Source organism: Malaya genurostris, chromosome 1 (assembly GCF_030247185.1).
Source record: "Malaya genurostris strain Urasoe2022 chromosome 1, Malgen_1.1, whole genome shotgun sequence".
In the NCBI taxonomy this organism is placed as follows: Eukaryota; Metazoa; Arthropoda; class Insecta; order Diptera; family Culicidae; genus Malaya; species Malaya genurostris.
In genome coordinates this window covers 75,081,419-75,106,233 of record NC_080570.1, presented here as the reverse complement: position 1 = coordinate 75,106,233, position 24,815 = coordinate 75,081,419, and the positions used below count along the sequence as shown (strand labels likewise).

At 26.9% G+C, this 24,815-nt stretch overlaps 1 protein-coding gene across 4 annotated transcripts in view; it reads right to left on the bottom strand.

The window, feature by feature from the left end:
- Positions 1-24,815, bottom strand: part of LOC131440500 (titin) — a 350,616-nt gene that overhangs the window by 20,073 nt on the left and 305,728 nt on the right. For all 4 annotated transcript variants that reach the window (XM_058611823.1, XM_058611822.1, XM_058611825.1 and 1 more), the window contains 3 exons: positions 22,839-22,962; positions 22,450-22,673; positions 17,233-17,423 (listed from right to left, as the gene is read on the bottom strand). In XM_058611823.1, the coding sequence (XP_058467806.1) occupies positions 17,233-17,423; positions 22,450-22,673; positions 22,839-22,962 (539 nt within the window). The remainder of the gene's footprint in view (positions 1-17,232; positions 17,424-22,449; positions 22,674-22,838; positions 22,963-24,815) is intronic.

Below are 24,815 nucleotides of genomic sequence, written 5' to 3'. Positions count from 1 at the left end.
ATTTTCTGTTTTGTCGCTTTTGGGAATCTAATGATGGGTGAAAGAGCGTGTCAATGGGGTTTGAAAATCAATAAGCTTTGATGTTTCGAATGCGTGGAGGTGTTCAAATCGGAGAAAATTTTCTGTTTTGTCGCTTTTGGGAATCTAATGATGGGTGAAAGAGCGTGTCAATGGGGTTTGAAAATCAATAAGTTTTGATGTTTCGAATGCGTGGAGGTGTTCAAATCGGAGAAAATTTTCTGTTTTGTCGCTTTTGGGAATCTAATGATGGGTGAAAGAGCGTGTCAATGGGGCTTCAAAATCAATAAGTTTTGATGTTTCGAATGCGTGGAGGTGTTCAAATCGGAGAAAATTTTCTGTTTTGTCGCTTTTTCTAATGATGGGTGAAAGAGCGTGTCAATGGGGCTTCAAAATCAATAAGATTTGATGTTTCGAATGCGTGGAGGTGTTCAAATCGGAGAAAATTTTCTGTTTTGTCGCTTTTGGGAATCTAATGATGGGTGGAAGAGCGTGTCAATGGGGCTTCAAAATCAATAAGTTTTGATGTTTCGAATGCGTGGAGGTGTTCAAATCGGAGAAAATTTTCTGTTTTGTCGCTTTTGGGAATCTAATGATGGGTGAAAGAGCGTGTCAATGGGGCTTCAAAATCAATAAGTTTTGATGTTTCGAATGCGTGGAGGTGTTCAAATCGGAGAAAATTTTCTGTTTTGTCGCTTTTGGGAATCTAATGATGGGTGAAAGAGCGTGTCAATGGGGCTTCAAAATCAATAAGTTTTGATGTTTCGAATGCGTGGAGGTGTTCAAATCGGAGAAAATTTTCTATTTTGTCGCTTTTGGGAATCTAATGATGGGTGAAAGAGCGTGTCAATGGGGTTTGAAAATCAATAAGTTTTGATGTTTCGAATGCGTGGAGGTGTTCAAATCGGAGAAAATATTCTGTTTTGTCGCTTTTGGGAATCTAATGATGGGTGACAGAGCCTGTCAATAGGATTATCAATCAAAAATCAAATCGAATCAAACGAGGTTTCTAAGGTTTCTTTTTTTTAATTTCGTGATACTACTTTTAAACTTGTCAAGCGATATTCATTTTTTTCTCGCACTTTCGATTACCATATGTTTGTAATGTTCGAAAATAAGCCGTGTAGAATTAATTCATATTCATTATGATTCTAAATTCTACAATAACGACCATGTTTATGTTAATGTAATCGAATTTTGAATGCATTTATAGTGTAATGCTTGCAAGGTTATGCTCAGAATAAAAATTATTGTTTATCCATTGTTGGTGTTAGAACGTGTGTTGAAAATAAAGCATTTTTTTGGTTCCAACAATAGTAAATACATTTTCATACATATACATATACATTTGATGTAACGTTCAAGCCATTTAGCATATATATATTATTCGATGGCAAACGATTTTGTTATCAATAGTCACATAAATTATGTTATGGCAATACTTAGTATGCTATATGTTTGATGTTACATATTTTCAACCAAAGCAACAAAAACTGTTTACGCTCCTAAGTTAACATAAGCTTGACTTTTTAAGAATTTCTATTTGCTGCAAGGGTAGCCTACTATTGTAATGATGACTTTTTTATGGACATATTTAAGAAAACAATATAAGTTTCATTTAGAAGATTTTTGACAACAATTACCGAAAACCGGATTATAGTGACTTTGTTTTGCCATCAACTAAAAACACTTACAAATTGAAATATTTTTTGCGACAGTTTTGAAGTTTTCGCACCTTTTTTGCGCCGTCACTAATACGACCATTGCAACACTCCCCAGGTTTCCAATCTGGACAGCATAATATCACTAATTGGCATTATAGTCGCTCTAGGGACTGCTTTAATACCGGCTTTAGCAAAATACATACAAAAGATACAAATAAGGGGTTCTAAATTTAAATTTTATAACTTCATTACAATTCATGTTATTACATTTCATAAAGTAGAAATCTATATTCAGTTTCATAATTATTTTCTATCAAATATATAAATTTGTTTGATTTTGATTTGATTTTGATTTGATTTTGATTTGATTTTGATTTGATTTTGATTTGATTTTGATTTGATTTTGATTTGATTTTGATTTGATTTTGATTTGATTTTGATTTGATTTTGATTTGATTTTGATTTGATTTTGATTTGATTTTGATTTGATTTTGATTTGATTTTGATTTGATTTTGATTTGATTTTGATTTGATTTTGATTTGATTTTGATTTGATTTTGATTTGATTTTGATTTGATTTTGATTTGATTTTGATTTGATTTTGATTTGATTTTGATTTGATTTTGATTTGATTTTGATTTGATTTTGATTTGATTTTGATTTGATTTTGATTTGATTTTGATTTGATTTTGATTTGATTTTGATTTGATTTTGATTTGATTTTGATTTGATTTTGATTTGATTTTGATTTGATTTTGATTTGATTTTGATTTGATTTTGATTTGATTTTGATTTGATTTTGATTTGATTTTGATTTGATTTTGATTTGATTTTGATTTGATTTTGATTTGATTTTGATTTGATTTTGATTTGATTTTGATTTGATTTTGATTTGATTTTGATTTGATTTTGATTTGATTTTGATTTGATTTTGATTTGATTTTGATTTGATTTTGATTTGATTTTGATTTGATTTTGATTTGATTTTGATTTGATTTGATTTGATTTGATTTTGATTTGATTTTGATTTGATTTTGATTTGATTTTGATTTGATTTTGATTTGATTTTGATTTGATTTTGATTTGATTTTGATTTGATTTTGATTTGATTTTGATTTGATTTTGATTTGATTTTGATTTGATTTTGATTTGATTTTGATTTGATTTTGATTTGATTTTGATTTGATTTTGATTTGATTTTGATTTGATTTTGATTTGATTTTGATTTGATTTTGATTTGATTTTGATTTGATTTTGATTTGATTTTGATTTGATTTTGATTTGATTTTGATTTGATTTTGATTTGATTTTGATTTGATTTTGATTTGATTTTGATTTGATTTTGATTTGATTTTGATTTGATTTTGATTTGATTTTGATTTGATTTTGATTTGATTTTGATTTGATTTTGATTTGATTTTGATTTGATTTTGATTTGATTTTGATTTGATTTTGATTTGATTTTGATTTGATTTTGATTTGATTTTGATTTGATTTTGATTTGATTTTGATTTGATTTTGATTTGATTTTGATTTGATTTTGATTTGATTTTGATTTGATTTTGATTTGATTTTGATTTGATTTTGATTTGATTTTGATTTGATTTTGATTTGATTTTGATTTGATTTTGATTTGATTTTGATTTGATTTTGATTTGATTTTGATTTGATTTTGATTTGATTTTGATTTGATTTTGATTTGATTTTGATTTGATTTTGATTTGATTTTGATTTGATTTTGATTTGATTTTGATTTGATTTTGATTTGATTTTGATTTGATTTTGATTTGATTTTGATTTGATTTTGATTTGATTTTGATTTGATTTTGATTTGATTTTGATTTGATTTTGATTTGATTTTGATTTGATTTTGATTTGATTTTGATTTGATTTTGATTTGATTTTGATTTGATTTTGATTTGATTTTGATTTGATTTTGATTTGATTTTGATTTGATTTTGATTTGATTTTGATTTGATTTTGATTTGATTTTGATTTGATTTTGATTTGATTTTGATTTGATTTTGATTTGATTTTGATTTGATTTTGATTTGATTTTGATTTGATTTTGATTTGATTTTGATTTGATTTTGATTTGATTTTGATTTGATTTTGATTTGATTTTGATTTGATTTTGATTTGATTTTGATTTGATTTTGATTTGATTTTGATTTGATTTTGATTTGATTTTGATTTGATTTTGATTTGATTTTGATTTGATTTTGATTTGATTTTGATTTGATTTTGATTTGATTTTGATTTGATTTTGATTTGATTTTGATTTGATTTTGATTTGATTTTGATTTGATTTTGATTTGATTTTGATTTGATTTTGATTTGATTTTGATTTGATTTTGATTTGATTTTGATTTGATTTTGATTTGATTTTGATTTGATTTTGATTTGATTTTGATTTGATTTTGATTTGATTTTGATTTGATTTTGATTTGATTTTGATTTGATTTTGATTTGATTTTGATTTGATTTTGATTTGATTTTGATTTGATTTTGATTTGATTTTGATTTGATTTTGATTTGATTTTGATTTGATTTTGATTTGATTTTGATTTGATTTTGATTTGATTTTGATTTGATTTTGATTTGATTTTGATTTGATTTTGATTTGATTTTGATTTGATTTTGATTTGATTTTGATTTGATTTTGATTTGATTTTGATTTGATTTTGATTTGATTTTGATTTGATTTTGATTTGATTTTGATTTGATTTTGATTTGATTTTGATTTGATTTTGATTTGATTTTGATTTGATTTTGATTTGATTTTGATTTGATTTTGATTTGATTTTGATTTGATTTTGATTTGATTTTGATTTGATTTTGATTTGATTTTGATTTGATTTTGATTTGATTTTGATTTGATTTTGATTTGATTTTGATTTGATTTTGATTTGATTTTGATTTGATTTTGATTTGATTTTGATTTGATTTTGATTTGATTTTGATTTGATTTTGATTTGATTTTGATTTGATTTTGATTTGATTTTGATTTGATTTTGATTTGATTTTGATTTGATTTTGATTTGATTTTGATTTGATTTTGATTTGATTTTGATTTGATTTTGATTTGATTTTGATTTGATTTTGATTTGATTTTGATTTGATTTTGATTTGATTTTGATTTGATTTTGATTTGATTTTGATTTGATTTTGATTTGATTTTGATTTGATTTTGATTTGATTTTGATTTGATTTTGATTTGATTTTGATTTGATTTTGATTTGATTTTGATTTGATTTTGATTTGATTTTGATTTGATTTTGATTTGATTTTGATTTGATTTTGATTTGATTTTGATTTGATTTTGATTTGATTTTGATTTGATTTTGATTTGATTTTGATTTGATTTTGATTTGATTTTGATTTGATTTTGATTTGATTTTGATTTGATTTTGATTTGATTTTGATTTGATTTTGATTTGATTTTGATTTGATTTTGATTTGATTTTGATTTGATTTTGATTTGATTTTGATTTGATTTTGATTTGATTTTGATTTGATTTTGATTTGATTTTGATTTGATTTTGATTTGATTTTGATTTGATTTTGATTTGATTTTGATTTGATTTTGATTTGATTTTGATTTGATTTTGATTTGATTTTGATTTGATTTTGATTTGATTTTGATTTGATTTTGATTTGATTTTGATTTGATTTTGATTTGATTTTGATTTGATTTTGATTTGATTTTGATTTGATTTTGATTTGATTTTGATTTGATTTTGATTTGATTTTGATTTGATTTTGATTTGATTTTGATTTGATTTTGATTTGATTTTGATTTGATTTTGATTTGATTTTGATTTGATTTTGATTTGATTTTGATTTGATTTTGATTTGATTTTGATTTGATTTTGATTTGATTTTGATTTGATTTTGATTTGATTTTGATTTGATTTTGATTTGATTTTGATTTGATTTTGATTTGATTTTGATTTGATTTTGATTTGATTTTGATTTGATTTTGATTTGATTTTGATTTGATTTTGATTTGATTTTGATTTGATTTTGATTTGATTTTGATTTGATTTTGATTTGATTTTGATTTGATTTTGATTTGATTTTGATTTGATTTTGATTTGATTTTGATTTGATTTTGATTGATTTTGATTTGATTTTGATTTGATTTTGATTTGATTTTGATTTGATTTTGATTTGATTTTGATTTGATTTTGATTTGATTTTGATTTGATTTTGATTTGATTTTGATTTGATTTTGATTTGATTTTGATTTGATTTTGATTTGATTTTGATTTGATTTTGATTTGATTTTGATTTGATTTTGATTTGATTTTGATTTGATTTTGATTTGATTTTGATTTGATTTTGATTTGATTTTGATTTGATTTTGATTTGATTTTGATTTGATTTTGATTTGATTTTGATTTGATTTTGATTTGATTTTGATTTGATTTTGATTTGATTTTGATTTGATTTTGATTTGATTTTGATTTGATTTTGATTTGATTTTGATTTGATTTTGATTTGATTTTGATTTGATTTTGATTTGATTTTGATTTGATTTTGATTTGATTTTGATTTGATTTTGATTTGATTTTGATTTGATTTTGATTTGATTTTGATTTGATTTTGATTTGATTTTGATTTGATTTTGATTTGATTTTGATTTGATTTTGATTTGATTTTGATTTGATTTTGATTTGATTTTGATTTGATTTTGATTTGATTTTGATTTGATTTTGATTTGATTTTGATTTGATTTTGATTTGATTTTGATTTGATTTTGATTTGATTTTGATTTGATTTTGATTTGATTTTGATTTGATTTTGATTTGATTTTGATTTGATTTTGATTTGATTTTGATTTGATTTTGATTTGATTTTGATTTGATTTTGATTTGATTTTGATTTGATTTTGATTTGATTTTGATTTGATTTTGATTTGATTTTGATTTGATTTTGATTTGATTTTGATTTGATTTTGATTTGATTTTGATTTGATTTTGATTTGATTTTGATTTGATTTTGATTTGATTTTGATTTGATTTTGATTTGATTTTGATTTGATTTTGATTTGATTTTGATTTGATTTTGATTTGATTTTGATTTGATTTTGATTTGATTTTGATTTGATTTTGATTTGATTTTGATTTGATTTTGATTTGATTTTGATTTGATTTTGATTTGATTTTGATTTGATTTTGATTTGATTTTGATTTGATTTTGATTTGATTTTGATTTGATTTTGATTTGATTTTGATTTGATTTTGATTTGATTTTGATTTGATTTTGATTTGATTTTGATTTGATTTTGATTTGATTTTGATTTGATTTTGATTTGATTTTGATTTGATTTTGATTTGATTTTGATTTGATTTTGATTTGATTTTGATTTGATTTTGATTTGATTTTGATTTGATTTTGATTTGATTTTGATTTGATTTTGATTTGATTTTGATTTGATTTTGATTTGATTTTGATTTGATTTTGATTTGATTTTGATTTGATTTTGATTTGATTTTGATTTGATTTTGATTTGATTTTGATTTGATTTTGATTTGATTTTGATTTGATTTTGATTTGATTTTGATTTGATTTTGATTTGATTTTGATTTGATTTTGATTTGATTTTGATTTGATTTTGATTTGATTTTGATTTGATTTTGATTTGATTTTGATTTGATTTTGATTTGATTTTGATTTGATTTTGATTTGATTTTGATTTGATTTTGATTTGATTTTGATTTGATTTTGATTTGATTTTGATTTGATTTTGATTTGATTTTGATTTGATTTTGATTTGATTTTGATTTGATTTTGATTTGATTTTGATTTGATTTTGATTTGATTTTGATTTGATTTTGATTTGATTTTGATTTGATTTTGATTTGATTTTGATTTGATTTTGATTTGATTTTGATTTGATTTTGATTTGATTTTGATTTGATTTTGATTTGATTTTGATTTGATTTTGATTTGATTTTGATTTGATTTTGATTTGATTTTGATTTGATTTTGATTTGATTTTGATTTGATTTTGATTTGATTTTGATTTGATTTTGATTTGATTTTGATTTGATTTTGAATTTGATTTTGATTTGATTTTGATTTGATTTTGATTTGATTTTGATTTGATTTTGATTTGATTTTGATTTGATTTTGATTTGATTTTGATTTGATTTTGATTTGATTTTGATTTGATTTTGATTTGATTTTGATTTGATTTTGATTTGATTTTGATTTGATTTTGATTTGATTTTGATTTGATTTTGATTTGATTTTGATTTGATTTTGATTTGATTTTGATTTGATTTTGATTTGATTTTGATTTGATTTTGATTTGATTTTGATTTGATTTTGATTTGATTTTGATTTGATTTTGATTTGATTTTGATTTGATTTTGATTTGATTTTGATTTGATTTTGATTTGATTTTGATTTGATTTTGATTTGATTTTGATTTGATTTTGATTTGATTTTGATTTGATTTTGATTTGATTTTGATTTGATTTTGATTTGATTTTGATTTGATTTTGATTTGATTTTGATTTGATTTTGATTTGATTTTGATTTGATTTTGATTTGATTTTGATTTGATTTTGATTTGATTTTGATTTGATTTTGATTTGATTTTGATTTGATTTTGATTTGATTTTGATTTGATTTTGATTTGATTTTGATTTGATTTTGATTTGATTTTGATTTGATTTTGATTTGATTTTGATTTGATTTTGATTTGATTTTGATTTGATTTTGATTTGATTTTGATTTGATTTTGATTTGATTTTGATTTGATTTTGATTTGATTTTGATTTGATTTTGATTTGATTTTGATTTGATTTTGATTTGATTTTGATTTGATTTTGATTTGATTTTGATTTGATTTTGATTTGATTTTGATTTGATTTTGATTTGATTTTGATTTGATTTTGATTTGATTTTGATTTGATTTTGATTTGATTTTGATTTGATTTTGATTTGATTTTGATTTGATTTTGATTTGATTTTGATTTGATTTTGATTTGATTTTGATTTGATTTTGATTTGATTTTGATTTGATTTTGATTTGATTTTGATTTGATTTTGATTTGATTTTGATTTGATTTTGATTTGATTTTGATTTGATTTTGATTTGATTTTGATTTGATTTTGATTTGATTTTGATTTGATTTTGATTTGATTTTGATTTGATTTTGATTTGATTTTGATTTGATTTTGATTTGATTTTGATTTGATTTTGATTTGATTTTGATTTGATTTTGATTTGATTTTGATTTGATTTTGATTTGATTTTGATTTGATTTTGATTTGATTTTGATTTGATTTTGATTTGATTTTGATTTGATTTTGATTTGATTTTGATTTGATTTTGATTTGATTTTGATTTGATTTTGATTTGATTTTGATTTGATTTTGATTTGATTTTGATTTGATTTTGATTTGATTTTGATTTGATTTTGATTTGATTTTGATTTGATTTTGATTTGATTTTGATTTGATTTTGATTTGATTTTGATTTGATTTTGATTTGATTTTGATTTGATTTTGATTTGATTTTGATTTGATTTTGATTTGATTTTGATTTGATTTTGATTTGATTTTGATTTGATTTTGATTTGATTTTGATTTGATTTTGATTTGATTTTGATTTGATTTTGATTTGATTTTGATTTGATTTTGATTTGATTTTGATTTGATTTTGATTTGATTTTGATTTGATTTTGATTTGATTTTGATTTGATTTTGATTTGATTTTGATTTGATTTTGATTTGATTTTGATTTGATTTTGATTTGATTTTGATTTGATTTTGATTTGATTTTGATTTGATTTTGATTTGATTTTGATTTGATTTTGATTTGATTTTGATTTGATTTTGATTTGATTTTGATTTGATTTTGATTTGATTTTGATTTGATTTTGATTTGATTTTGATTTGATTTTGATTTGATTTTGATTTGATTTTGATTTGATTTTGATTTGATTTTGATTTGATTTTGATTTGATTTTGATTTGATTTTGATTTGATTTTGATTTGATTTTGATTTGATTTTGATTTGATTTTGATTTGATTTTGATTTGATTTTGATTTGATTTTGATTTGATTTTGATTTGATTTTGATTTGATTTTGATTTGATTTTGATTTGATTTTGATTTGATTTTGATTTGATTTTGATTTGATTTTGATTTGATTTTGATTTGATTTTGATTTGATTTTGATTTGATTTTGATTTGATTTTGATTTGATTTTGATTTGATTTTGATTTGATTTTGATTTGATTTTGATTTGATTTTGATTTGATTTTGATTTGATTTTGATTTGATTTTGATTTGATTTTGATTTGATTTTGATTTGATTTTGATTTGATTTTGATTTGATTTTGATTTGATTTTGATTTGATTTTGATTTGATTTTGATTTGATTTTGATTTGATTTTGATTTGATTTTGATTTGATTTTGATTTGATTTTGATTTGATTTTGATTTGATTTTGATTTGATTTTGATTTGATTTTGATTTGATTTTGATTTGATTTTGATTTGATTTTGATTTGATTTTGATTTGATTTTGATTTGATTTTGATTTGATTTTGATTTGATTTTGATTTGATTTTGATTTGATTTTGATTTGATTTTGATTTGATTTTGATTTGATTTTGATTTGATTTTGATTTGATTTTGATTTGATTTTGATTTGATTTTGATTTGATTTTGATTTGATTTTGATTTGATTTTGATTTGATTTTGATTTGATTTTGATTTGATTTTGATTTGATTTTGATTTGATTTTGATTTGATTTTGATTTGATTTTGATTTGATTTTGATTTGATTTTGATTTGATTTTGATTTGATTTTGATTTGATTTTGATTTGATTTTGATTTGATTTTGATTTGATTTTGATTTGATTTTGATTTGATTTTGATTTGATTTTGATTTGATTTTGATTTGATTTTGATTTGATTTTGATTTGATTTTGATTTGATTTTGATTTGATTTTGATTTGATTTTGATTTGATTTTGATTTGATTTTGATTTGATTTTGATTTGATTTTGATTTGATTTTGATTTGATTTTGATTTGATTTTGATTTGATTTTGATTTGATTTTGATTTGATTTTGATTTGATTTTGATTTGATTTTGATTTGATTTTGATTTGATTTTGATTTGATTTTGATTTGATTTTGATTTGATTTTGATTTGATTTTGATTTGATTTTGATTTGATTTTGATTTGATTTTGATTTGATTTTGATTTGATTTTGATTTGATTTTGATTTGATTTTGATTTGATTTTGATTTGATTTTGATTTGATTTTGATTTGATTTTGATTTGATTTTGATTTGATTTTGATTTGATTTTGATTTGATTTTGATTTGATTTTGATTTGATTTTGATTTGATTTTGATTTGATTTTGATTTGATTTTGATTTGATTTTGATTTGATTTTGATTTGATTTTGATTTGATTTTGATTTGATTTTGATTTGATTTTGATTTGATTTTGATTTGATTTTGATTTGATTTTGATTTGATTTTGATTTGATTTTGATTTGATTTTGATTTGATTTTGATTTGATTTTGATTTGATTTTGATTTGATTTTGATTTGATTTTGATTTGATTTTGATTTGATTTTGATTTGATTTTGATTTGATTTTGATTTGATTTTGATTTGATTTTGATTTGATTTTGATTTGATTTTGATTTGATTTTGATTTGATTTTGATTTGATTTTGATTTGATTTTGATTTGATTTTGATTTGATTTTGATTTGATTTTGATTTGATTTTGATTTGATTTTGATTTGATTTTGATTTGATTTTGATTTGATTTTGATTTGATTTTGATTTGATTTTGATTTGATTTTGATTTGATTTTGATTTGATTTTGATTTGATTTTGATTTGATTTTGATTTGATTTTGATTTGATTTTGATTTGATTTTGATTTGATTTTGATTTGATTTTGATTTGATTTTGATTTGATTTTGATTTGATTTTGATTTGATTTTGATTTGATTTTGATTTGATTTTGATTTGATTTTGATTTGATTTTGATTTGATTTTGATTTGATTTTGATTTGATTTTGATTTGATTTTGATTTGATTTTGATTTGATTTTGATTTGATTTTGATTTGATTTTGATTTGATTTTGATTTGATTTTGATTTGATTTTGATTTGATTTTGATTTGATTTTGATTTGATTTTGATTTGATTTTGATTTGATTTTGATTTGATTTTGATTTGATTTTGATTTGATTTTGATTTGATTTTGATTTGATTTTGATTTGATTTTGATTTGATTTTGATTTGATTTTGATTTGATTTTGATTTGATTTTGATTTGATTTTGATTTGATTTTGATTTGATTTTGATTTGATTTTGATTTGATTTTGATTTGATTTTGATTTGATTTTGATTTGATTTTGATTTGATTTTGATTTGATTTTGATTTGATTTTGATTTGATTTTGATTTGATTTTGATTTGATTTTGATTTGATTTTGATTTGATTTTGATTTGATTTTGATTTGATTTTGATTTGATTTTGATTTGATTTTGATTTGATTTTGATTTGATTTTGATTTGATTTTGATTTGATTTTGATTTGATTTTGATTTGATTTTGATTTGATTTTGATTTGATTTTGATTTGATTTTGATTTGATTTTGATTTGATTTTGATTTGATTTTGATTTGATTTTGATTTGATTTTGATTTGATTTTGATTTGATTTTGATTTGATTTTGATTTGATTTTGATTTGATTTTGATTTGATTTTGATTTGATTTTGATTTGATTTTGATTTGATTTTGATTTGATTTTGATTTGATTTTGATTTGATTTTGATTTGATTTTGATTTGATTTTGATTTGATTTTGATTTGATTTTGATTTGATTTTGATTTGATTTTGATTTGATTTTGATTTGATTTTGATTTGATTTTGATTTGATTTTGATTTGATTTTGATTTGATTTTGATTTGATTTTGATTTGATTTTGATTTGATTTTGATTTGATTTTGATTTGATTTTGATTTGATTTTGATTTGATTTTGATTTGATTTTGATTTGATTTTGATTTGATTTTGATTTGATTTTGATTTGATTTTGATTTGATTTTGATTTGATTTTGATTTGATTTTGATTTGATTTTGATTTGATTTTGATTTGATTTTGATTTGATTTTGATTTGATTTTGATTTGATTTTGATTTGATTTTGATTTGATTTTGATTTGATTTTGATTTGATTTTGATTTGATTTTGATTTGATTTTGATTTGATTTTGATTTGATTTTGATTTGATTTTGATTTGATTTTGATTTGATTTTGATTTGATTTTGATTTGATTTTGATTTGATTTTGATTTGATTTTGATTTGATTTTGATTTGATTTTGATTTGATTTTGATTTGATTTTGATTTGATTTTGATTTGATTTTGATTTGATTTTGATTTGATTTTGATTTGATTTTGATTTGATTTTGATTTGATTTTGATTTGATTTTGATTTGATTTTGATTTGATTTTGATTTGATTTTGATTTGATTTTGATTTGATTTTGATTTGATTTTGATTTGATTTTGATTTGATTTTGATTTGATTTTGATTTGATTTTGATTTGATTTTGATTTGATTTTGATTTGATTTTGATTTGATTTTGATTTGATTTTGATTTGATTTTGATTTGATTTTGATTTGATTTTGATTTGATTTTGATTTGATTTTGATTTGATTTTGATTTGATTTTGATTTGATTTTGATTTGATTTTGATTTGATTTTGATTTGATTTTGATTTGATTTTGATTTGATTTTGATTTGATTTTGATTTGATTTTGATTTGATTTTGATTTGATTTTGATTTGATTTTGATTTGATTTTGATTTGATTTTGATTTGATTTTGATTTGATTTTGATTTGATTTTGATTTGATTTTGATTTGATTTTGATTTGATTTTGATTTGATTTTGATTTGATTTTGATTTGATTTTGATTTGATTTTGATTTGATTTTGATTTGATTTTGATTTGATTTTGATTTGATTTTGATTTGATTTTGATTTGATTTTGATTTGATTTTGATTTGATTTTGATTTGATTTTGATTTGATTTTGATTTGATTTTGATTTGATTTTGATTTGATTTTGATTTGATTTTGATTTGATTTTGATTTGATTTTGATTTGATTTTGATTTGATTTTGATTTGATTTTGATTTGATTTTGATTTGATTTTGATTTGATTTTGATTTGATTTTGATTTGATTTTGATTTGATTTTGATTTGATTTTGATTTGATTTTGATTTGATTTTGATTTGATTTTGATTTGATTTTGATTTGATTTTGATTTGATTTTGATTTGATTTTGATTTGATTTTGATTTGATTTTGATTTGATTTTGATTTGATTTTGATTTGATTTTGATTTGATTTTGATTTGATTTTGATTTGATTTTGATTTGATTTTGATTTGATTTTGATTTGATTTTGATTTGATTTTGATTTGATTTTGATTTGATTTTGATTTGATTTTGATTTGATTTTGATTTGATTTTGATTTGATTTTGATTTGATTTTGATTTGATTTTGATTTGATTTTGATTTGATTTTGATTTGATTTTGATTTGATTTTGATTTGATTTTGATTTGATTTTGATTTGATTTTGATTTGATTTTGATTTGATTTTGATTTGATTTTGATTTGATTTTGATTTGATTTTGATTTGATTTTGATTTGATTTTGATTTGATTTTGATTTGATTTTGATTTGATTTTGATTTGATTTTGATTTGATTTTGATTTGATTTTGATTTGATTTTGATTTGATTTTGATTTGATTTTGATTTGATTTTGATTTGATTTTGATTTGATTTTGATTTGATTTTGATTTGATTTTGATTTGATTTTGATTTGATTTTGATTTGATTTTGATTTGATTTTGATTTGATTTTGATTTGATTTTGATTTGATTTTGATTTGATTTTGATTTGATTTTGATTTGATTTTGATTTGATTTTGATTTGATTTTGATTTGATTTTGATTTGATTTTGATTTGATTTTGATTTGATTTTGATTTGATTTTGATTTGATTTTGATTTGATTTTGATTTGATTTTGATTTGATTTTGATTTGATTTTGATTTGATTTTGATTTGATTTTGATTTGATTTTGATTTGATTTTGATTTGATTTTGATTTGATTTTGATTTGATTTTGATTTGATTTTGATTTGATTTTGATTTGATTTTGATTTGATTTTGATTTGATTTTGATTTGATTTTGATTTGATTTTGATTTGATTTTGATTTGATTTTGATTTGATTTTGATTTGATTTTGATTTGATTTTGATTTGATTTTGATTTGACACGCTCTTTCACCCATCATTAGATTCCCAAAAGCGACAAAACAGAAAATTTTCTCCGATTTGAACACCTCCACGCATTCGAAACATCAAAACTTATTGATTTTGAAGCCCCATTGACACGCTCTTTCACCCATCATTAGATTCCCAAAAGCGACAAAACAGAAAATTTTTTCCGATTTGAACACCTCCACGCATTCGAAACATTAAAATTGATTGATTTTCAAGCCCCATTGACACGCTCTTTCACCCATCATTAGATTCCCAAAAGCGACAAAACAGAAAATTTTTTCCGATTTGAACACCTCCACGCATTCGAAACATCAAAATTGATTGATTTTGAAGCCCCATTGACACGCTCTTTCACCCATCATTAGATTCCCAAAAGCGACAAAACAGAAAATTTTCTCCGATTTGAACACCTCCACGCATTCGAAACATTAAAATTGATTGATTTTCAAACCCCATTGACACGCTCTTTCACCCATCATTAGATTCCCAAAAGCGACAAAACAGAAAATTTTTTCCGATTTGAACACCTCCACGCATTCGAAACATCAAAATTGATTGATTTTGAAGCCCCATTGACACGCTCTTTCACCCATCATTAGATTCCCAAAAGCGACAAAATAGAAAATTTTCACCGATTTGAACACTCGCACGCATATCACCTGCATTATGCAAAATTTATACAATTGTATCATTTGCTCACCCCTTTGTACAATTTTTGCTGATCCTCATCAAAAACGATTTTCTGCTCAAATCATTTCTGATCGCATCAGTAGTGATTTTTTGGAATTAAAATCTTCTCTGATTTCCTAATTCCATAATCATGATCTTACACGAAATCAAATCACATAAGGATCAGATGAGTGCGATTATGTAACGACGATTTTTCTTTAGGCTAGGATCAGTAGTGATCAAATCAGTAGTGATTTTTTAAAGTTCAAGATCAGTGATCTTAAGATCAGCAGTGATCGTCGATCACTGGTGATTTTTGATTTTTGGTGATTTTTCCAGCCCTGAGTTGTATCAAATTTTATCAAATTATATTCTGTATTTTCTAACAATAATCAATACATTTCCATACTTTGGAAAAAAATCCATTAAAATATAACAGAATCCAGATCATTTACACACAACACACTAAACCTCAAAATAAAGTCAAATTAATTTATTTTTTTCTGGGATTATATTTTTTTCTGGGATTATTTATGCCACCCAAATGAATCCAAACATGTCTGCATCTGATATCGCTACCACTAACATAACGACTCAATATGCTTCAGAGCGCAGAACAACCTCAATAACATTTTTATGACTAATGGTGAGTGACTTGTTCTTTATCATCGCGGATCATAACTGAACCGTCATTCGTCGTCGTATCTCAGCGTAACTGCCCAAATGCGCATTCTCCGTGGCGCTGTCAGGGAAATATGAGTAGGAAGCTACACCACGACTACAAATCAGTTTTGGCGCCTAATTGCACACAGTTCTATTCCAGGACAGCTTAAATGGACAGACTTTCGTCCCTGTCACATTGAAAGTGTGAGTGGTACAATAAACTTCTTCCTGCGTTAAATTAACCGTATAATTAAACGATAAAGCATTCCGCCTTTAATTTGTGTCGAGATAAATTACTTTAGATAGTGTGCACTCATCTTGAATCCTCCCGACGAGACGGAAAGAAATATCGAGTGCGGCAAAGTCCCGGAACAATTCCAGGAACTCAGAAAAGTGTAGCAAAAGACAGAAAACAGCAGCTAGTCAAACTGCTGCGGGCTGAAGAAGAGAGGTCAAGGGAGAAAAAAAACTTCCGCAAATAAAGACCACTGGTGTTTTCGTATCACTTTGTCACTCGTGCAGTCTTTGAAATAAATTTTCACAATAAATATACTTTACGGTTTAATTTATTCACCGCAGGAGAGAACTTGGGGTGGGGAAGGTGTATTACTTGAAATATATCTCTTTCGCTATAGACCGAAGCATGAGGTTAAACAGTGCATCATAGCTAGTGAACAGGAAGGATTTCTAACGAATCAGTCCATAGTTCTACAAAGACTTCCAATAAGGCTTGAAATCAAACAAAATTTTGAAATACTAATAATGCAACATTTCCCAAATTTAAACGGAGCCAGCTCGGCTGGCAGTATTGAGACATTCGGTTTATGGATCGGTATTAACCAGAGTTAGAGAAGATTACTGTACTTACAATTTGTTTACTAGGATTGAAGGAATAATGATGTACTTCATTGCTTGATCCGGTTAGCGACGCTAGACTGGATCCATCACAATGGCGCTCCTCTTCATGGAGCAAGTGTTCGCCTCCGTTACGGTTTATCAATCGAGCCGACGGACTGCGAAACAATGGTGCGGGTAGTGTCGTTTTCGGTGGCCTCCGCTCTGAGAACAAACCATAAATTAATAAGATACAATGGGTATTTTAGGAATTATTATAAAATAATACAACTCGAGACTAAAACAAACGTTGATAAATTGAAAACCGGACTATCTTTCTCATACAGACATGCCTTTACTGTAAAAATCATCTTTTCATCCAAGGCCAGAAAGGCCGAATGTCATAAACCAGGGGTTCCCAACTTTTTTTGTTTCACGGCCCCTTAGGAGGCATAATAGTTATCCGAGGACCACCACTTTTATATTTGATTTCGTTTGCTGGAAATAAATGTACACTCTATTTCGAAAGTTACATAGTAGGGAAGACCGGGGTTGGTTGGCCGAGTAGCTTTTCAAAAAAGACTATTATGCCCAGTGGCGACATCTACAGTGATTTTGGTGTAGCATTAGGTCAGCCATGTATCGACGTAAGATAATTTCAGTTTTCTGTAAGTCGTGGTTGTTCGCCATACATTCATTGGGGTAGGTTGGCCGAATTGTATATTTAACTTAGAGCAATGCGCATTTGGATATTCGTGGAATGTAAACATTTGTTTTTTTTTTTTGGAAATAAGGTATAATGCTAATATTGACGATTATAAGTAAAAATATATATGAGAAATGAGTAATAGAATAAATAAAAACTATCAGCACGGAAAGACCGAAATCAGCATTTTGGCGAAAAAATTAGTTGATTTTCTGATTTTAGTTAGTTATTTTTTGAGACAACTAAAAAAAATCTTACTTTTGCTAATTTCGATTTTTTATTTCTGATTCCCTTAATAATAATACAATATTTGTTGAAATGGCTATTTTTTAGTTGAATTAGATAATTAAAACGTTGTTTTCAACCAACATAAATGGTTGAATTGGCTTCTGCAACTTGCAGCTATGTGACGCCCTGTCACCGAAAAAACGTTAACACTGTAATGACTACTAGCCACTAGATGACACACCACTACCGAAAAATATTTCAGTCGCGGTAGTCTTTTCTATAGGGACCGTGCACGGTAACAAGTAGCGCCATTAGTGGCGAATAGGCGAAAAAACTCTACCATAGCTTTACACTGTTACCATATGTTCACGCTGAATAAAATAGTCAAAAACCTGTTTTAATACAACATAGTGGTGTAATGATCCTTTTCTCACATAAATCATATCCTCATATATAATACTGTGGTATACTATTAAAAATATTTCTCTCCGATTCTTAAAATAAACCAAAGAGATTGTTTGTGCATTAACTAGTATAACCTACAGAATGAAACAGTTCTCTGACATAGATGAGAAAACGAAGGGAGTTCCACTATTGTAGGTATTTCGGGCACTAGAACCCGAGAACGTATAATCGAAGTTGGTTCGTATGGCCATCAACTAACATGATTTTAATTGCAACCGAAAAATATGCTCAATTTTCGGTAGGAGCATAAGATCTTTCATTTGAACCTAAGATTAGGAATACCGGACTAAGTGTAAAAGTAAGGAATACTTTCGAGACCAATTTAGACAACTTTTTACTTTTTTCGTTTCGACTCTTCAAGTGACGGTACACAATTTTTAAAACACTTTGTCCTATCATTCCGGAACCGAAAGTCGGATCCGGATGAAATTCAAGAATTCCGTGTAGAACCATGAGACCTTTCATTTGAATCTAAATTGGTCTACATCGATTAAGTTATTTTCGAGAAACACACACACAAAGATAGATTGCTCAGCTCGACGAACTGAGTGGAATGACATATGACACTTGGCCAATTTTTACTAGTCGATTTTCAAGTGATTGTATAACCTTTCTATATGAGAAAGGCAAAACAGTTCAGCGTTTCAATAAAATGATTATTTGTTGCTAGCTTCGTGACTCGTATTTTCAATATACGTCAAACTGGCTACTCGTGAGATTGCTAGCATTTTTACGATTACAATTTATTTTCTTCCTCCATTCTAAGAGTATGGACCATCCTGTGAATTATTTGAACTTTTAGTTAAAAATTATTTTTCATCGACTAGCTAAATTTATCTAAAACTGTGGCCCATTTCAAAGTTTGACGGATGTTTAGTTATTTGGGTTGCTATTTTGCTCTGAAAATAAAGTAATAGCAAGTGGTGTAATAATTGCAATTCAGCGAAAGTAAGAATAACTTCGAGAAAAACTTACTTCATTTAAAAAATATTTAAACTTTTTTTTGTGTATTTTCTTTGAGTGAAAGTATAAAAAGAAATTACACAGAAGCAATTTTTACTAAAGGTCTGAAATTAGAATGTTTTAGCAAGATATTTTTAGTGTTTCCGGTCAAGTCGATTAAAAAATCATTTAATGAGCTGAGAATATCGTTTGAGTGTTTGAATTTGAGTGAATATGACAAATATTAGACACAAATCCAACTGCAATGACAGAAAATGATGTGGCCGTATTTAGATACAGAATGAATAATTCGATTCAAAATTTAATATTCAGTCGATGTTGAACAATCGTTCGCACCACACGCGAATAATTCCATAGGGTTCGGAAAAAAATCCGCAGAGAAAATACGCTAGAAAGTATTTTCAAACTCAGTTTACAAGTTTTGCTATGGTAGCATTATTTTTTCCACTCGCCGCCTCGTGCGCTGTCGTCGCCGGCCACTAAACCACGCCCTTGTGCACGGTCCCTATATTGGCAGGTATAAATACAATGTTGTATTGGAGAAAAAGACATAAGCGAAACATAAACTTCTTTTTGAAAATTTTTCTTCTAAATCGCTGCTTTCTTCATTCGACTTCGCGAAATCGACTCTCTCACTAAAAACTTTGAGCACTCGGAAACAAAAACCGAATACAACACGGAACGACCGAAATTAGCTCTGCGCCTAATTCGTATTACTGTTTTTGAATTAGTTAATTTTAACAACGAAATTTTCAAAATAACTATTAAATTAGTTAAAATCGAGAATTTATTTTGCTAAAAAAAACTCTTATTTTTAAAGAATGAGTTTAGTTGGCGAATATCCTGGACAAAAACCAGCAATATTTCCATCCAACACGAAATTCTCATTGATAACTAATTTTGATATTAAAATCAGAAAATTTGTTTCTATTTATCTATCACAATCATTACTGAAGGACAGCACAAAGAAAACAAAAATGAAACTGGTTTCATTAACAAGTTTATTAGCCAAAAACTCATGAGAAGTGTCAAAGCAAAACAATCCATTAAAAAGCTAAAAAGGACAGTCTTGTTGAAACTGCTTGCAAATTGTCTAGATGTTTTTCGCATGTGTTACGATATATCCATACATACATTTCTAAACCGATATGTAAAAATGACGTTAACTCTAAGTGGAAACTGTATTTATTCAGAATTTGTGCGCATTTGAAGCGATTGTGCGTAATCATGTTTTTACGCGGAACAGTGAAATGAGTTTCGAATGTTGCACTCTAATTGTATATGTCAAATGATGTTTTTTGTATCTTCCAACCTTCCGGGTTACGCCGTCCGGTGTATTACTTGTATACGTTTTTTGTTTCCGAGTGCTCAAAGTTTTCAGTGAGAGAGTCGATTTCGCGAAGTCGAATGAAGAAAACAGCGATTTAGAAGAAAAATTTTCAGAAAGAAGTTTTTTTTCTCTAATAGAACATCGTATTTATACCTGCCAATATAGAAAAGACATCCACGACTGATATTTTTTTCGGTAATAGTGTGCCATCTAGTGGCTAGTAGTCATTACGGTGTTAACGTTTTTTCGGTGACAGAGCGCCATATAGCTGCAAATTGCAGAAACCAATTCAACCATTTATGTTGGTTGAAAACAACGTTTTATTTATCCAATTCAATATAGCTAAGAAATGACAGCACGTTTAATCGGTGAATTCAACTAAAAAAATAGCCATTTCAACAAATATTTTATTATTACTAAGGGAATTAGAATTAAAAAATCTAAATTAGCAAAAGTAAGATTTTTTTAGTTGTCTCAGAAAATAACTAACTAAAATCAGAAACTCAACTAATTTTTCCGCCAAAATGCTGATTTCGGTCTTTCCGTGTAGTTTCCGTTGTTGAGCGGTTGTCCTGGTTTTTGTTTGTTTTCGCAGTTTCAGTGCAAGGTTTACCGTAGTGTGCAGATCGTTCACAAAACTGACATGTAACCAGTTGATTTTCATACGTAATCAGCGTTTTACACGGATGTGTTCCATCTTGACCACAAACGATGTAAGATGGAATTGCTTTACGTAGTTGCATACGTACCACTCGCACGCTATTCCGGATACCGGGGAAAAAATTCCGTCATATTTCCCTTTCGATGGAAAGAACATCACCGTACTGCGACATGTTTTCCCGAACGTACCCATCGCTGGTCTGCGGGGGAAGGTCATGCACGCGTACTTCTATTGCATTGTCCACCATGTACACAGGGATTTTATATTTAAAATTGTCATGTTCAACACTATGCACCTCGTTGTTAGCCGAAGCGAATGCAATTGCACCTCTTTCACGTTTGAACATAATGTACACACAGTTAGACGCCTTGTTGAATTGAATTTCACTTACATTATTAGCGTCTAGATGCATTCGTTCTTTAAGCAAGATTTCAATTTCATTTGCTGCTGGTATAACTTTGCAGCGCTTGAAATCAATACAAATTGAATTTGGTCTTGTAGGCCAAGTTTCAGACTTTGTTAAATCGTATTTGCCCATTTCGTACACTCTATTGTTCACTAAACTGTATTGTCTTTGTTTCTGTTGTCTCGACCGTAAACGATTTGCGAATGTGTCCGATGAGATGCGAGCACGAACTGAATAATAAAATATATCGATGTCGTAATGGAAAATGATTCCAATCAATCAAGTTTAAAATTTGCTCAAATATAAATCAGAATGTTGGAACGCGTTTAGATATAAGAATATAATAACTCATTTAGAATAAATCTAAACAAGGCCTTACATATTGTACTTGTATTAAAAAATCAAACATAATTATTTCATAGTATTTGTCATTATTTCATTATGCTACATATTTATAGCAAATTGCATGCAGAGATAAAACAGTAAACTTACCATATTGATTGGGGATAACATCCGGATCAGTTTCATCACCATCTGGTGGCTCACCGGACGATTGTGGACTCCGCCGACCGAAAGTCCCACTTCCGTCCACCAATGGTGTCTGGATTCCGTTTGGATCGTGCGTCTGGTGATGATGATGAGCGGTTGAGTCAATTTGGCAGTCTATAGGGGTGAGGTGTGAACCTTTGGCAGATTTTAGCTTCTTGGACGAATTCCTAATAACGATGACCATGGGAAGGATATGATTAGTAGTAGAAAGCAACTTAAACAAGATGAACGATAATGTGTCGTAATAATAAACATACAAGCTAGCGAACATCGAACAAAAGGATTTTCCGGTACTGGGAAAATGTTCGTTATCCGGTGTTTTTTGGACTTACTTGCTAGCGTGTCGTCGATAGATGGTAGCAAGCACGATGCAGACTACGGCAAACAGAATCGCTACCGTAAGTGTTAATGCGGCTAATACTGGCGATAAAGGAACATTCATAACGTTGGATACACCTATAAATCACGGAAAATATAAACGTATTATCTCTGAGCCTTTTTACTCTTTCGCTATACTCGCTCACTCTGGGCTGTTCAGCTGAACCCACAGACAGGACCTAAATTCGCAGCTGCAGTACGACCGCTTCTCCCTTTCGAAAAACTTCAACCCAACTGCTTCGATACTGGCATATTTGAGCGATTTCACAAAAACGTGTGAATAGTAGTGTCCATTTGAGAAGTGCATCACTATGTGAACTCTGCATTGTATCTTTGGCCTGACTAGCGTTATAAAGCCTTTATTGCCTCCCAAAGCTACCCTAAGCCAAACATGAGTGGTCGACTCCTCTGCAGCCGGCCTCAAGCGGCCACATCAGACAACCAGGGAAGCTAGCTGGATTTCTCCGCTGGCAGAATAGAAGGGGGGGAGGGGGAGGAATGGCGTGATGTTGCTGTTATGCAAGTATGATAAATTGTATTATTATACTTTGTGTACATTTCCTCCGTTTATCGTTGACTGGTGAAATATAGCTTCGACAGTGCGAGAGAAAGTGGAGGTTTACATTTTCCCCGTTGAGCTTTTCCTTTTGAAAATGTCTGCGCAGTGAGGAAAAACTGGTATCAGAGGTTCCCCCCCGTACAGGAAAAGCATTGTATCAGAATGTATGATGGGAATCGGAACAAATTAGTACTGCTCGGAAAATTTATACTTATGAAAGGATGCAGTTTGCTTCCGGGCCTTTTCAGGGCAACGCAAGCTTCCGGTCCGGGCATCGATATGATTCGAAAAAGGGCGCCGAAGTTATGTTCGGATCAGCAGTAGTGCATGTACTCCCTACCGTCGTGTACCGTCGTGGTTGCTGTGGACACAATCCATAAACTAAGAACAGGTTTCAAATTCATCGCTGCCTGCAGCGTTTCGTGTATAAAACGCAAGTCCAGTTGACGGGATTAAACGGATGACTGGGGAATCGTCTGTACGCAGTATCTGCTACGGTCAATGGAAGGATTGAATAGATGAAATACAGCAAATGCACTCTCCGTAGAATACATTGCGTGTATACATTCCACGCAATGGTTGTATGTTCAAAATTGACACTAGTACTCGACAAGTTTCTGATCTGATAAATTTCTACTTGTTAGCTCTAACTGTCTCTGGGAATGCAGGCATCGAGAAAGACAGAATGTGCTCTTTGGCAATGAATGGCACCCAGAGAGATTGAATAGAGATTTGTAGATAGTGTTTTGCAATTGTTCCTGGTTTGTATAGAAAATAAAACTATCGCAATTTATTCATGTATTATATTGCCTGTATGGTGTAATTTACCGGTTTGTTTGACTAATTTGGAAGAGAAGAAGAGCATGACAACGACGGCAGAGAAGCAGAAGTGCAACCTCACTCCTACAGTAGAGTAAAGAAATCGTAAATGCATTCAGCAGATCAAGACACAAACCTGTCGTAAACGATAAGTGGTGTTGAAAATTTATTAGGTTACGGGTTACTTACAGTTTGTAAGTTTAAATTTTATTCAATTTTAATTACTAGGAGAGGTGTGCGTTTCAAGTGAAATATACAATCTTAGCCGAAAAAAGCTGCATTTACGTTTTTCACCAACGATTGTTTTCCAAATCTTGGCCCTTTTTAAATTCGAATTAATTTCAAAAGTCATCGCTATAAAGCATGAGTTATTTAATATCTGTAAAAAACTATTCAATTCACTGTAGTACCTCAAGTGATCGAATCTGAAATGTTTTGACAACAATTGGCTTAGAATTGTTTCTTCTTTTAGTGCTGATGATTTCGTCACGATTCATTTTGTTTCGAAGATTGAAGCAAATCGCGAATCAAAAAACAAAAAACTACATTCTCA